The 12,339-nt window shown below is 37.5% G+C and overlaps 1 protein-coding gene across 1 annotated transcript; it reads left to right on the top strand.

The window, feature by feature from the left end:
- The first annotated feature begins 2,294 nt into the window (after positions 1-2,294).
- Positions 2,295-12,017, top strand: gars1 (glycyl-tRNA synthetase 1). Its single transcript, XM_084398400.1, has 17 exons — positions 2,295-2,636; positions 3,068-3,169; positions 6,273-6,375; positions 6,501-6,642; positions 6,743-6,831; positions 7,414-7,490; positions 7,653-7,798; positions 7,894-8,043; positions 8,155-8,317; positions 8,398-8,562; positions 8,643-8,750; positions 8,878-9,023; positions 10,755-10,840; positions 10,923-11,032; positions 11,115-11,208; positions 11,291-11,481; positions 11,575-12,017. The coding sequence occupies exons 1-17, from the start codon at positions 2,376-2,378 to the stop codon at positions 11,698-11,700; spliced, it is 2,259 nt and encodes a 752-aa protein (XP_084254526.1). The 5' UTR covers positions 2,295-2,375; the 3' UTR covers positions 11,701-12,017.
- The last annotated feature ends 322 nt before the right edge of the window (positions 12,018-12,339 follow it).

Here is a 12,339-nt window from a genome sequence, read left to right as displayed (position 1 = left end):
ACCCTTTAGAAAAATGTACCATGGTAAGGTAACCCTACAGTTACTTTTACTTGACATCAGCCACACTGTCAAAAAAAGTGGGGAAAAAAAAGTTTGTGTACACTTAAAACAACCACACAAAAGAAAAAAGACGAAGGATATTTGACACTTGGATATTTACAGTTTGCGTCGTATCAAAACCATCTAACAAAGAAGTGTAAAGCAAAGAAAACTACATAGGCCTACAAAAACAACTAGTTTAGTAATCTGAAGCTGTTAAGTTTATTGCAGTTTTTTATATATATATGGTCTGATCTTTATGCTTCATCTAAGCTACAGCACTTTTTGATCTAGTTTTGTTTGCTCTCACTTTAGATAGCATATCTCACATTTATAATGTCATTTCAAACCTGTTTTCAGACCTAAGAACCAGGAGACCATAAGCTATATGAAACATGTAATTTAAAGAATCTGGTGATGAAGAAAAGAATAAATTCTAGCCTATATTGCTACATTAAGCAGACGAATCTGGGGAATGATGGCCTACTAAGAGAAATTGCAGTGATTTCAGAAATGTTTTAATGACAGGGCGAGAGGTGGGAGGGGTGCTGAATATTTTATGAAGGTGGGTGTTTGATCTTAATGTTTAATAAGGCGATCTGTGTGATGCAACCTTCACCTCAACTAGTTTTACTGCCTATTTATCCTTTATCACATTTCTGTATCTTTTTCATGTTTTTAATATGAATAAAATATAAACAATGCAACTATAAATAAATAATGCCAACAGGCCATTAAAAGATATATCATGTTTAGTGCTTGTTGTTCTGTTGAGCTGCTAAATTAATTTGGATTTTTAAAAACCGAATCAGAATTTATAGTTGTTCTATTTAGCCTAACTCACAAGAAAACATTCAAATACTACAGAATATTATTTTAGCTAATAATGGAAGTCTATATAACTAATGAATGACGTTTATATGCAAAGTAGAGTACTTGTAGTGTTTACTTTGTGGCAAATGGCTTTAGAATAAATAGATGTTTTTGTTATTCCACAGTTGTTCCAAATGAGGCACTGTTTAAATGTGTGCTTATACTGACATCTTGTGGCCGAATAGTACATTGTTCGCTGAGTGTTTAACTCCTGGAATCCTGTGATTGGAGGAGATCAACTGAAGTCAGTTGTGTTCATTTTGCCGATGCTTTCAGAGCGACGTACAAATGAAGAATTTCGCAAAACAAGTGTTTGTTTAAGGAGACAATTGGAGAGGAAATTATATTATATTATATTCCCTTTTACATTTTTGAAATATTCGTATACAATATGTAAATTGTATTATATCATTATATTCATATCGCCTAAGTAAATTGTCTTCTCTAATTATATTCTCCAAAGTGTCTTCCTGAGGTAGGCTATACTCTGTGGATGTTGTAATGATTAATTGTTGTTGTTGTTAGGGTAGGGGTAATCTAGACTAGCCAAAAATTGAGAAATTACCCTTGCCATTAAAGCAGGTAATCGGTTAATGCATAACATGTGCATGTAAAAGATAATGTGTAAACAAGCTTTAAAAAAAAAAAATTGGTTCATTCATTCATCTATCGATCTCAATAGTAAATATTGAAAACAAAAATCAATGACACCCACGAAATTAATGTTAGGACAAATTGTTACAGGATCTGGAACATTCCTGGGATTATTATGGACTGGAATTAGATAACTGCTACCCTGCAATGAATGAATTGCAGTAAGAAAAAGGTCACCGTGTCTTTGAAATAAAAAGACCGTGTATTGTAGAGAATATGATAGCACTAATAATAGTAACGCACAATTACATAAATTGAGTCAAATGTCAAGAGCTGACTTTATTTCTTAAGTCATGACATTGTGTGAATTATTCTAGTTTTTAAAAAGGAGGAATAATTATATTCTTGATTTGAACTTATATTGTGTAGCTTTATTGTGTTTTCTAATTGTTATCTTCGTTGTAATGTATGTTTTATTGTTCTGTGTATTGTTTTTTTTTCTTTCTTTTTTTCCACAAGGTGTTGCGTTCAAGAAGTCAATAAAATAGCCTACTATTTAAAATGATTTATTATTAATTATAATTTTTCATGTATTAGTAAAAATGTATTTATTTAAAGCAGGATTTAATTTATTTTTATTATTTTATTATAAAATAATATGGCTTTTATTATTACTTTTCACTTTTTTAATTTCGATTTATTTTCGAAGACGGAGAGATTGTGGCGAATCTGCCATTTTTCAATTAAACTCAATCCATTATTACAAAAAGAAATGGCGAAAGTGTCGAACTGAATCCCTGCCGTCACTTACTCATTTTTCAGGATTTCATCATTCAGTTCCGCGGTGTGGTTGCTCCTCCTCTCGGTCCATGCTGTCTCTGCGTAGCGCAACATCAGCACTCCTCCTCAGGACCGGTACACAGATTGCCACCGTCCGCGCTGTTCCGAGGGTCCGATCCAGTCCCATACGCCTGTGTGCTTCCCCTCCGAACAGAGCACTCTCGCTGTCGGGCTGTTTGTGTGAGAAGAAGAAGAAGAGAAGCGCGTGGCTGGAGATGACGGGAGGACAGAATATGGATGGCAGTATTGAAGAGGTTCTGGCTCCCTTGAGGCTGGCAGTGAAGGAGCAGGTAATGACACACAATAACAAGCATTATACTATATCACATTGTCATGCATTGCATTAAATACGTATTTGCTTTTTATTCGAGGTGGAAACATCATTTAGGAATGCAATGCGGCCCTTTTATATTATTCAAAACAGTTAAAATGGTTTATTATGGAAAAGTACATAATGCTTTTTTGCTAAAGGGATATTTCAGGAAGTGTATTACAGTTTGGTGGTTTTGTTTCGGGTTTGTACTGTTGGATGATTCTGTCTGTCAGTGCCACGTTTGAGACGAGCAATTCTGACATTCAGAGACCAGTGGAGACTGAGGGTGGGAGGGAAAAACACAGACCGTTAAAACGAAACTCAGCATATTTCTAGGAAAATGTTGATGGATACGTATTCTAATATCTAATCATAGTAATAAACTAAACTGTTTATTTTTCCACATAGGGTGATCTTGTGCGTAAGTTGAAGGGAGAAAATGCTCCTGACGTTGATGTCAATAAGGCCGTTGCAGAACTGAAGGCTCGCAAGAGAACCCTTGAGGCCAAGGTGAGAAATGTTATTCTGTCTTTCATGTTTCCTTAAAGTAACGTGGGTATGCCGTAAAATATGAAGTGTTTAGTTATTAGGTTCAATACCTTTTCTTTTATCCCAGTTCAATATGCATAGACTGTAGAGTGCAACAGTTCGTGAACACTTTTTCAGCGAGCTTGGTTCCAGGAGGGTTTTTTTCTATAAATGTTTCTCATTAGGGATTCTTAAAAAGTCTTTGGTAAAGAGTTGTTTTTAAATTCGTTAAAGAGCTACAAACCAAACCAAACCAACCAGCTACGAGGTACAGTATGTATGTATGTATGTGTGTGTGTGTGTGTGTGTGTGTGTGTGTGTGTGTGTGTCAATAAATGAAATAAATTGTCATTTTAATTTTGAATTCTTTTTCTCTGAAATGTCAGTTTGGTTTTTCAGTGGCATTGCATATGTTGTAATTTTTACATTAAAGGTGCATACGTTCTGATATTATTTATCTTTGTTTTATATTTATGTACTGTGTGTGTGTGTATGCACTACTCACAATAATTTAGGGATATTGTTATTTACATGAGTGCTATTCCTATTTGGTCTGAATTTTAATGAAATAAGTAAAAGTATCCTTTGATATTACTAATAATGAATGAGAAGAAACACCATTTTCATTAGTGTAATATTTATTACCCCAAAAATGTAGACAATAACAAGGGTAGCCCCAAATAGCAAAAATTGACAGTGTCAGTAGCGGGTGTTTCCACCATTTGCCGCAATGACAGCTTGACAGCGACGTCTCATGCTCCTCACTAGCCTCATGATGTTGTCCTGAGGCAATGCGTTCCACTCTTCCACAAGTGCTGCCAGGTCACGTGGGGGTGGGGTACGATCATCCAGTCTCTGCTTCAGCTGGTCCCAAACGTGCTCTATGGGGTTCAGGTCAGGGGACATTGCTGGCCATACCATATGAGGCACTCCGACTTCCTGAAGTCGAGCTGTGACAATTCTGGCACGATGTGGTGGAGCATTATCATCCATGAACAGAAAGTTGGGGGTGTGCTGGCGGAATTGGGGGATGATGATGGGTTCTATGATGTCTCTGAGGTAAGAACGTGCAGTGACTGAGCCATCTACAATAACCAAATCAGTTTTGCGCTGACTGGTGATGCCTGCCCAGACTGTTACACCTCCTCCACCAAAGCTAACCCTGGGGACCATGTTGACCTCGGCGTATCGCTCACCTCGGCGTATCGCTCACCTCGCCTTCTCCAGCAACGCTGACGAGTGTCGGGTCACCTTGCACAGAAATGATGGTCATCAGCGTTGCTGGAGAAGGCGAGGTGAGGAATACGCCGAGGTCAACATGGTCCCCAGGGTTAGCTTAGTAACCCCTAAGTAAACCACTTTGTCAAAAAAAATTATTATAACTATCTCGTGGCCTCAAGATAGTAACTCGTGGCCTTGAGGCCTTGAAGTAACTTGAGGCCACGAGGTACTATCTTGAGGCCACAAGATAGTTTTTTTTTTTTTTTTTTTGGACAAAGTGGGACTAGGGGGGCTCCGTAGCTTTGGTGGAGGAGGTGTAACAGTCTGGGCAGGCATCACCAGTCAGCGCAAAACTGATTTGGTTATTGTAGATGGCTCAGTCACTGCACGTTCTTACCTCAGAGACATCATAGAACCCATCATCATCCCCCAATTCCGCCAGCACACCCCCAACTTTCTGTTCATGGATGATAATGCTCCACCACATCGTGCCAGAATTGTCACAGCTCGACTTCAGGAAGTCGGAGTGCCTCATATGGTATGGCCAGCAATGTCCCCTGACCTGAACCCCATAGAGCACGTTTGGGACCAGCTGAAGCAGAGACTGGATGATCGTACCCCACCCCCACGTGACCTGGCAGAACTGCGTGCAGCACTTGTGGAAGAGTGGAACGCATTGCCTCAGGACAACATCATGAGGCTAGTGAGGAGCATGAGACGTCGCTGTCAAGCTGTCATTGCGGCAAATGGTGGAAACACCCGCTACTGACATTGTCAATTTTTGTTATTTGGGGCTACCCTTGTTATTGTCTACATTTTTGGGGTAATAAATATTACACTAATGAAAATGGTGTTTCTTCTCATTCATTATTAGTAATATCAAAGGATACTTTTACTTATTTCATTAAAATTCAGACCAAATAGGAATAGCACTCATGTAAATAACAATATCCCTAACTTATTGTGAGTAGTGTGTGTGTGTGTATATATATATATATATATACACACTTACATATATGCATACATATGGTACTGGTCAAAAATTTGGAAACATTACTTTTTTTTTCTTTTTTTTTGAAAGAAGTCTCTTATGCTCATCAAGCCAGGATTTATTTGATCAAAAAACAGAAAAATAGTAATATTGTGAAATATTATTACAATTTAAAATAATGGTTTTCTGTTTTAATATACTTTAAAATGTAATTCATTCCTGTGATGGCAAAGCTGAATTTTCAGCATCATTACTTTATGTATATATTTGATTACTTCATTTGCTGTGCTTTATGGGAGTGGGCAGGCACTTGAGAGTTCTTTTGAAGCAATGTGCTTGTTTTGATTCTCTGATTGGTGAAGATTTCTTAGCAGAATTGTGGGTTTTTCACCAAGACTTTTGCTGTTAAACACGACCATTTATGTGAACAGATGGCTTCAACAAAAGCATATATTTATCGATTAACAACCTCGTAGCTCACAATAGTTGTCTTTAAGGGTTTATACTGTAAGTTATAGTAAAAAAAAATAAAAAATCCCCTATGGAGACCATAATGGGATTTTTACCTTTGGAACCTGACTGTTGCACTCATCTGTCTGAAAGCAGCTAGTTCTACTGGTTCAACCAATAGTGTGAGTTTAGGGGTGGGACTATCTGTATGACCGACCAATGGCGGGTGGGTAAAGTGTTCTGGAAACCTGTTTGAAAACCACCATTATTTTTGCAGTTCTGTTTAATAACACATTACACACTTTGTCTTTAATAATCAGAAGATTGTTAGCTTGAATAAGTTGCTTTGAGTTCATTTAGTTGTGTATATCTTATCCAAATTATTTACATAAGTCCATTTGTCTCTTTTTTTCAATTTTACAGGAGCTTGCCTTACAGCCCAAAGATGACATTGTGGATCGAACCAAGATGGAAGACACTCTAAAAAGACGTTTCTTTTACGATCAGGCATTTGCTATCTATGGCGGTGAGTATTTTCATTGTTTACAATATTCCTCCACATAAATATTTGAATAACTTCATTACTAGTAAAAAATAACTAAGATTGGCTTGTTATCGTCAACTAATAGTTTGTTTTTGTGTGTGAGACAGGTGTGAGTGGGCTGTATGACTTTGGGCCAGTCGGATGTGCTTTGAAGAACAATATCCTCCAGGTCTGGAGGCAACACTTCATCCAGGAGGAGCAGATTCTGGAGATCGACTGCACCATGCTTACACCAGAGCCCGTCCTCAAGTGAGCATTCAGCTTTCTATTCACCTTTAATCTGTTCATTCAATCTGTTGCCATGGCATCATCTCTGGAACTCTTATTCAGTGCTTTTGTCGTGTTTCAGGACATCCGGACATGTGGATAAATTTGCCGACTACATGGTGAAGGATGTCAAGAACGGAGAGTGTTTCCGTGCCGACCACCTCCTTAAAGGTTTGTCGTTGTTTCTTATATTAACAACCGCTCGTCTGTGTTGAGCTCAATGAGACAATCAGGCTCAGGTCAGCTCTGTTGTCCACTGATCTGACTCCTCCATGGATGCTGTAGATGTTCAGGGGTAAAAGAAAACAATAGGATCTGTAAGAATCACAAAGGCTTTATCAGGGAACCAGTCCGACTCCATAATCTGTAGACCACCAACCGACTGAAATGAATAAGTGGTTTATACTCTTTGAAAAACTGTGGCACCTAAATCTGGACTCCTTAAAGTTGCCAAAGTTAACTTTTTTTAATTTTTAATTTTTTTTTATAAAAAGCTCTATAATGAAAATGCCCCTACCTGTAAGTTATTAGCAAGTATAATGTTTCAGGGTGATTTAAGCCAATTAACTTTAAATGGTTTCAATAGGAAATTTCTATTTCAAAATGTAAAAAGGTTTTTATTTTAATATATTTCATTTTAATACAGGAAATATACAGTAATAGTGGCAGTAATATGTCCTGTGGTGAAATTAAATAAATAAAAATAAATACTACTACTATATAATAATACATACCTTGTCTTTTGCTTTTTAGCTCATCTACAGAAATTAATGAGTGACAAAAAATGTACGGCAGATAAGAAAACTGAGATGGAGAGTGTCATCACTCAGGTATGTCTCACTTGGGCAATGTTTTAATAATCGTTCATGAATAGGGATGTCCACACAGAATCCGCAAGAATTTTTTTTTGGGGGGGGGGGGGGGGGGGTAGGGTAATCTTTTGTTTATTTGATTTATTGATTTGTTCTGTTTATTATAATAATTTTTTTCAGATGGATAACTACACTCAGCAGGAGTTGGCAGATTTGTTTGTGCAATACAATGTCAAGTCTCCCATTACAGGAAATGACCTCACACCTCCCATCTCATTCAATCTGATGTTCCAGACCTCCATTGGGCCTGGGGGCAACATGCAAGGGTATGTTGGGCACCACTAGACTACATGCTATAATTTTAAAATACCCAAAGTATGAAGACTGATTCATTACTCTTGGGGCTACATTATTTCCTTAGCTATTTAAGGCCAGAAACCGCTCAGGGAATCTTCCTCAACTTCAAACGTCTTTTGGAGTTCAACCAGGGGAAGCTGCCATTCGCCGCCGCCCAGATCGGAAACTCCTTCAGGAATGAGATCTCTCCTCGCTCTGGCTTGATTCGCGTCAGGTGCGGGTTATGATTTCCTTTTGAACACAAGTCGCTTTGGTTGTTTTGCTGTCACACAGAAGTGTTTCCATTGGGATTTCAAATGTACTGAAGTGATGTTTCTCTCCATAGAGAGTTTACGATGGCTGAGATTGAGCACTTTGTAGACCCGACTGAGAAGGTTCATTCCAAGTTCTCAAATGTTGCTGATCTGCAGATCATGCTTTACTCCTCCAAAGCTCAGACTAGTGGGCAATCTGCCCAGATAATGAGGCTGGGTGATGCAGTGGAGCAGGTTAGTCAAGATCTAATTTATGATGCACTGATTATAATTAACAGTTCGGTTGTTCTAACAAACATTCGTACTGTGTATAGGGGATCATCAACAACTCCGTCTTGGGCTACTTCATTGGAAGGATCTACCTTTATCTGGTCAAAGTGGGTGTGGCAAAAGACAAGCTTCGTTTCCGTCAGCATATGGACAATGAGATGGCCCACTATGCCTGTGACTGCTGGGACGCTGAGACCAAAACCTCCTATGTACGTACAGTGTTTGCTCGAGGACCTTCTGTGCATTAGAATAGGTGTTTATTTGTGTGTTTGCACGTGCTGTTTTTCAGGGGTGGATTGAGATTGTGGGGTGTGCTGATCGCTCCTGTTACGATCTTCTGTGCCACGCACGGGCCACCAAAGTCCCTCTGGTTGCTGAGAAACCCTTGAAGGAACCCATATCCTTCAACTTCCTGCATTACTTTACTAATTACAATTGTCAAAGCATTTGATTGGGATCTGAATGTCTCAGCACAGAATGTTAATTCTGTTTGTCTTCAGTCACCTTCCTTAACTGCTTCACACAAAGTTGTAAATGTTGTCCAGTTCGAGCCAAACAAAGGAGCTATCGGCAAAGCCTATAAGAAGGATGCCAAGTTTGCCATGGAGTACCTGGCCATCTGTGATGAATGCTATATCACAGAGCAGGAGAAACTCCTCAACGAGAATGGGTGAGCATCATCGATATTAAAGGGGACATATCATGAAAATCTGACTTTTTCCGTGTTTAAGTGCTGTAATCGGGTCCCCGGTGCATCTACCAACCCAGAAACCCAGTAACCCAGTAACTTTGTTTTGATAAGCCTTTCTCTGCAAGGAAGGGGATCTTATTATAATATTACCGCCCATTAATCTGCACGTTTCCACCCACGACAGCGCCGCCATTTCGTTTTCACAAGCGACAACAGTGTAACCAGTTCTAACGCAATGGCAAAAGTTCGAGCAAAGCATGCAAACTGTTCTGTCGTTGGCTGCACAGACACAGCTCATTTGCATTTAAAGGGACACACAAAAATGGCGAGTTTTTGCACACACCCAAAAAAGGGCTATAATAAATGATCTTGGGGGTATTTTGAGCTGAAATTTCACAGACACATTCTGGGGACACCATAGTTATATTATATCTTATGAAAAGAAGCATAATATGTCACCCTTAACAGTATTCAAAATTTTGGTTACACTTTATTTGATAACACTTAATTTTACAGTGTCATTGTTACATGTACTTACTATAGTAATAACTATAAATTATGCAGAATTACACACAACTAACCCTAAACCAAATCCTAATCCTATAGTACATGTAGTTACTTAATATTACTCAGTACTTAAATGTATAATTACAGTGTAACAAAGACACCTTAAAATAAAGTGTAACACTTTATTTTAAGGTGACGTAGTTACATTCTACTTACTCAAATAAGTACTGAGTAATATTAGTTAACTATATGTACTTACTATAGAGTTATGGTTTGGGTTTGGTTTAGGGTTAGTTACTTGTAATTATGCATAATTTACTGTTATTACTATAGTAAGTACATGTAGTAGCGTGTAACTACTGTACGTCACCTTAAAATAAAGTGTTACCAAAATGTTTAATGTCAATGACCCCCAAATATGAAGATTCACAATATAAAGGCAGGTTTTTTTATTTAAAATTTTTTTTTTTTTATCAAAATGACAGTAAAAGTTGTAAAATTGTGAAATATTATTACAATTTAAAATAACTTTTTTTCAAAAAAAAACAAACAAACATGTTTTTACAGCATCATTACTCCAGTCTTCAGTGTTATATGATTATTCAGAAATTGTTCAATGTGCTGATTTGATGCTCAAGAAATTCTTTCTTTTTATCACAGTTGAAAACAGCTGCTTAATATTTTTGTGTAAACCATGATAAATGTTTTACGATTCTTTCATGAATAGAAAGTAATTTAAAAAACAGCATTTATTTGAAATAAAGACATTTCTGTCACTTTTTATCAATTTAATGCATCCTTGCAGAATAAAAGTATTAATTCCTTAAATGTAACTGTTCCCCAAAATTTTGAATGGTAATGCATAAGTTTATAATAATTAATAAATAATAAATAAATAAATTATTGGCTTTTATCTGTCTTAGTCCTAAAGTCAATGTACATGTTTTTTGCAATTATGTTCACAGTTTTCACCTGTCCAATATTGAAATATAAGGGATATTTTTATTTGATATTGGTACTGTTTTGAATTACATGCAGTCAAATTCTTATTGACTATTTAAAAAAGGCCCTTTGATATGTCCCATCCCAGCTTCCTTTTACAATAGGCAAAACTTTGCTCATCAAGTTATGTCATAGTTTTTTAAACCAATAGTGCCCACTAATATGATTCTGTTCACTGATTGGTTTCCTCTGTCACTGCAGCGAGTTCACCATTGAGACTGAGGGCAAGACTTTCAAACTCACCAAGGACATGGTTAATGTCAAGAGGTTCCAGAAGACCCTGCATGGTAAGAGGCAGAAACTAACCTTTTATGTCAGCATACAACAAGAATATGTAAAATACATAAATAAACTTTAATTTATCCACAGTTGAGGAGGTTGTTCCTAACGTGATCGAACCCTCCTTCGGCATCGGAAGAATCATGTACTCCATCTTTGAGCACACATTCCGTATCAGAGAGGGTGACGAACAGAGAACGGTAAACACATTATGCTGTAATATTCTGTTATTAATATTTTTGTCTTGTTTTATTTATGAACTTGGCGGCTTTCTCTATTCAGTATTTCAGCTTTCCTGCAACTGTTGCACCATACAAATGCTCCGTCCTTCCATTGAGCCAAAATCAGGAATTTATGCCGTTTGTCCGAGAATTATGTGAGTAATAACATCTCTTACTTTATTTATAAAAATCCTTCAATGATATCGAAATAATATTTGTAATAACTTCGCTCTACAGCTGAAGCCCTGACCAGGAATGGTGTCTCCCACAAGGTGGATGATTCCTCAGGATCTATTGGTAGGCGCTATGCCAGAACGGACGAGATCGGTGTTGCATTCGGGATCACCATCGATTTTGACACCGTTAATAAGACGCCCCACACGGCCACTTTGAGAGACCGTGACTCCATGAGGCAGATCAGGGCTGAGGTAAAGCAGTTGATCATAATTGTGTCTTCATTTCATTTGAGTGAGCGTTTGTGTTGACTATTTTGCTGACATGTACAACCTGTTTATTTACAGGTTACCGAGTTGCCCGAAATTATTCGTGACCTGGCCAATGGTGCCATCACATGGGCAGAGGTGGAAAGCAAGTACCCGATCTTTGAAGGCCAGGAGACCAGCAAAAAGGAAACGGTGGAGGAGTAGGCTTTCTATTTGTCTATCTCATCTGCCTTTTCACTGGAGGCAGTCACAGACATTTTTATCTCATCTGCATTCATAGGATTAAATTTATGGCAATTATAATGTGCAACCAATCAGTGTGCACCAGATGTTCCACACAATTGGAACCACTCAAGTACTCCTTTAAAAATCAAGGAAACTCTGTAAGGACCTAAGGATGACCGTAACTAGGTTACTGTACTAGTAAAAGGATTTCACCATTCCTGTTTATGGTTGATAAATAAAGACATGATTCTTGCATATGGTCAAATAAATCAAACCAGCACTTTCTGGACCTATAAGAGTGTGTTTGGTCAATTTTTGTTTGATCAAGTGTGTGTTAAGCGAAAGATGCATTGAATTCGTTGGCCACGTGGGGGCATAACAGCTCCTAGACAGTTGATTTTTGTATGGCTAAAATCTTTTGGACTCAAAGTCTGCTCATTGTCCAACACAAGGCTCCCTGATAAATGCTATTATAGGCTTGTATTTAAAATTATTTTTTTAAACGGAAACTGGAAGTATTGATATTTAACTAACTGCGATTCATTTTTTTTTTTACTTTATTATAATAAAAATAAAACTCCATTCTTGATCTTGTTTTTTTTCTTTTGTAATTTAGAC

This window comes from Rutilus rutilus (genome assembly GCF_951802725.1).
Source record: "Rutilus rutilus genome assembly, chromosome: 24".
Lineage (NCBI taxonomy): Eukaryota > Metazoa > Chordata > Actinopteri > Cypriniformes > Leuciscidae > Rutilus > Rutilus rutilus.
Note: the sequence above shows the minus strand (reverse complement) of the source record. Positions and strands in the feature narration are given on the sequence as shown.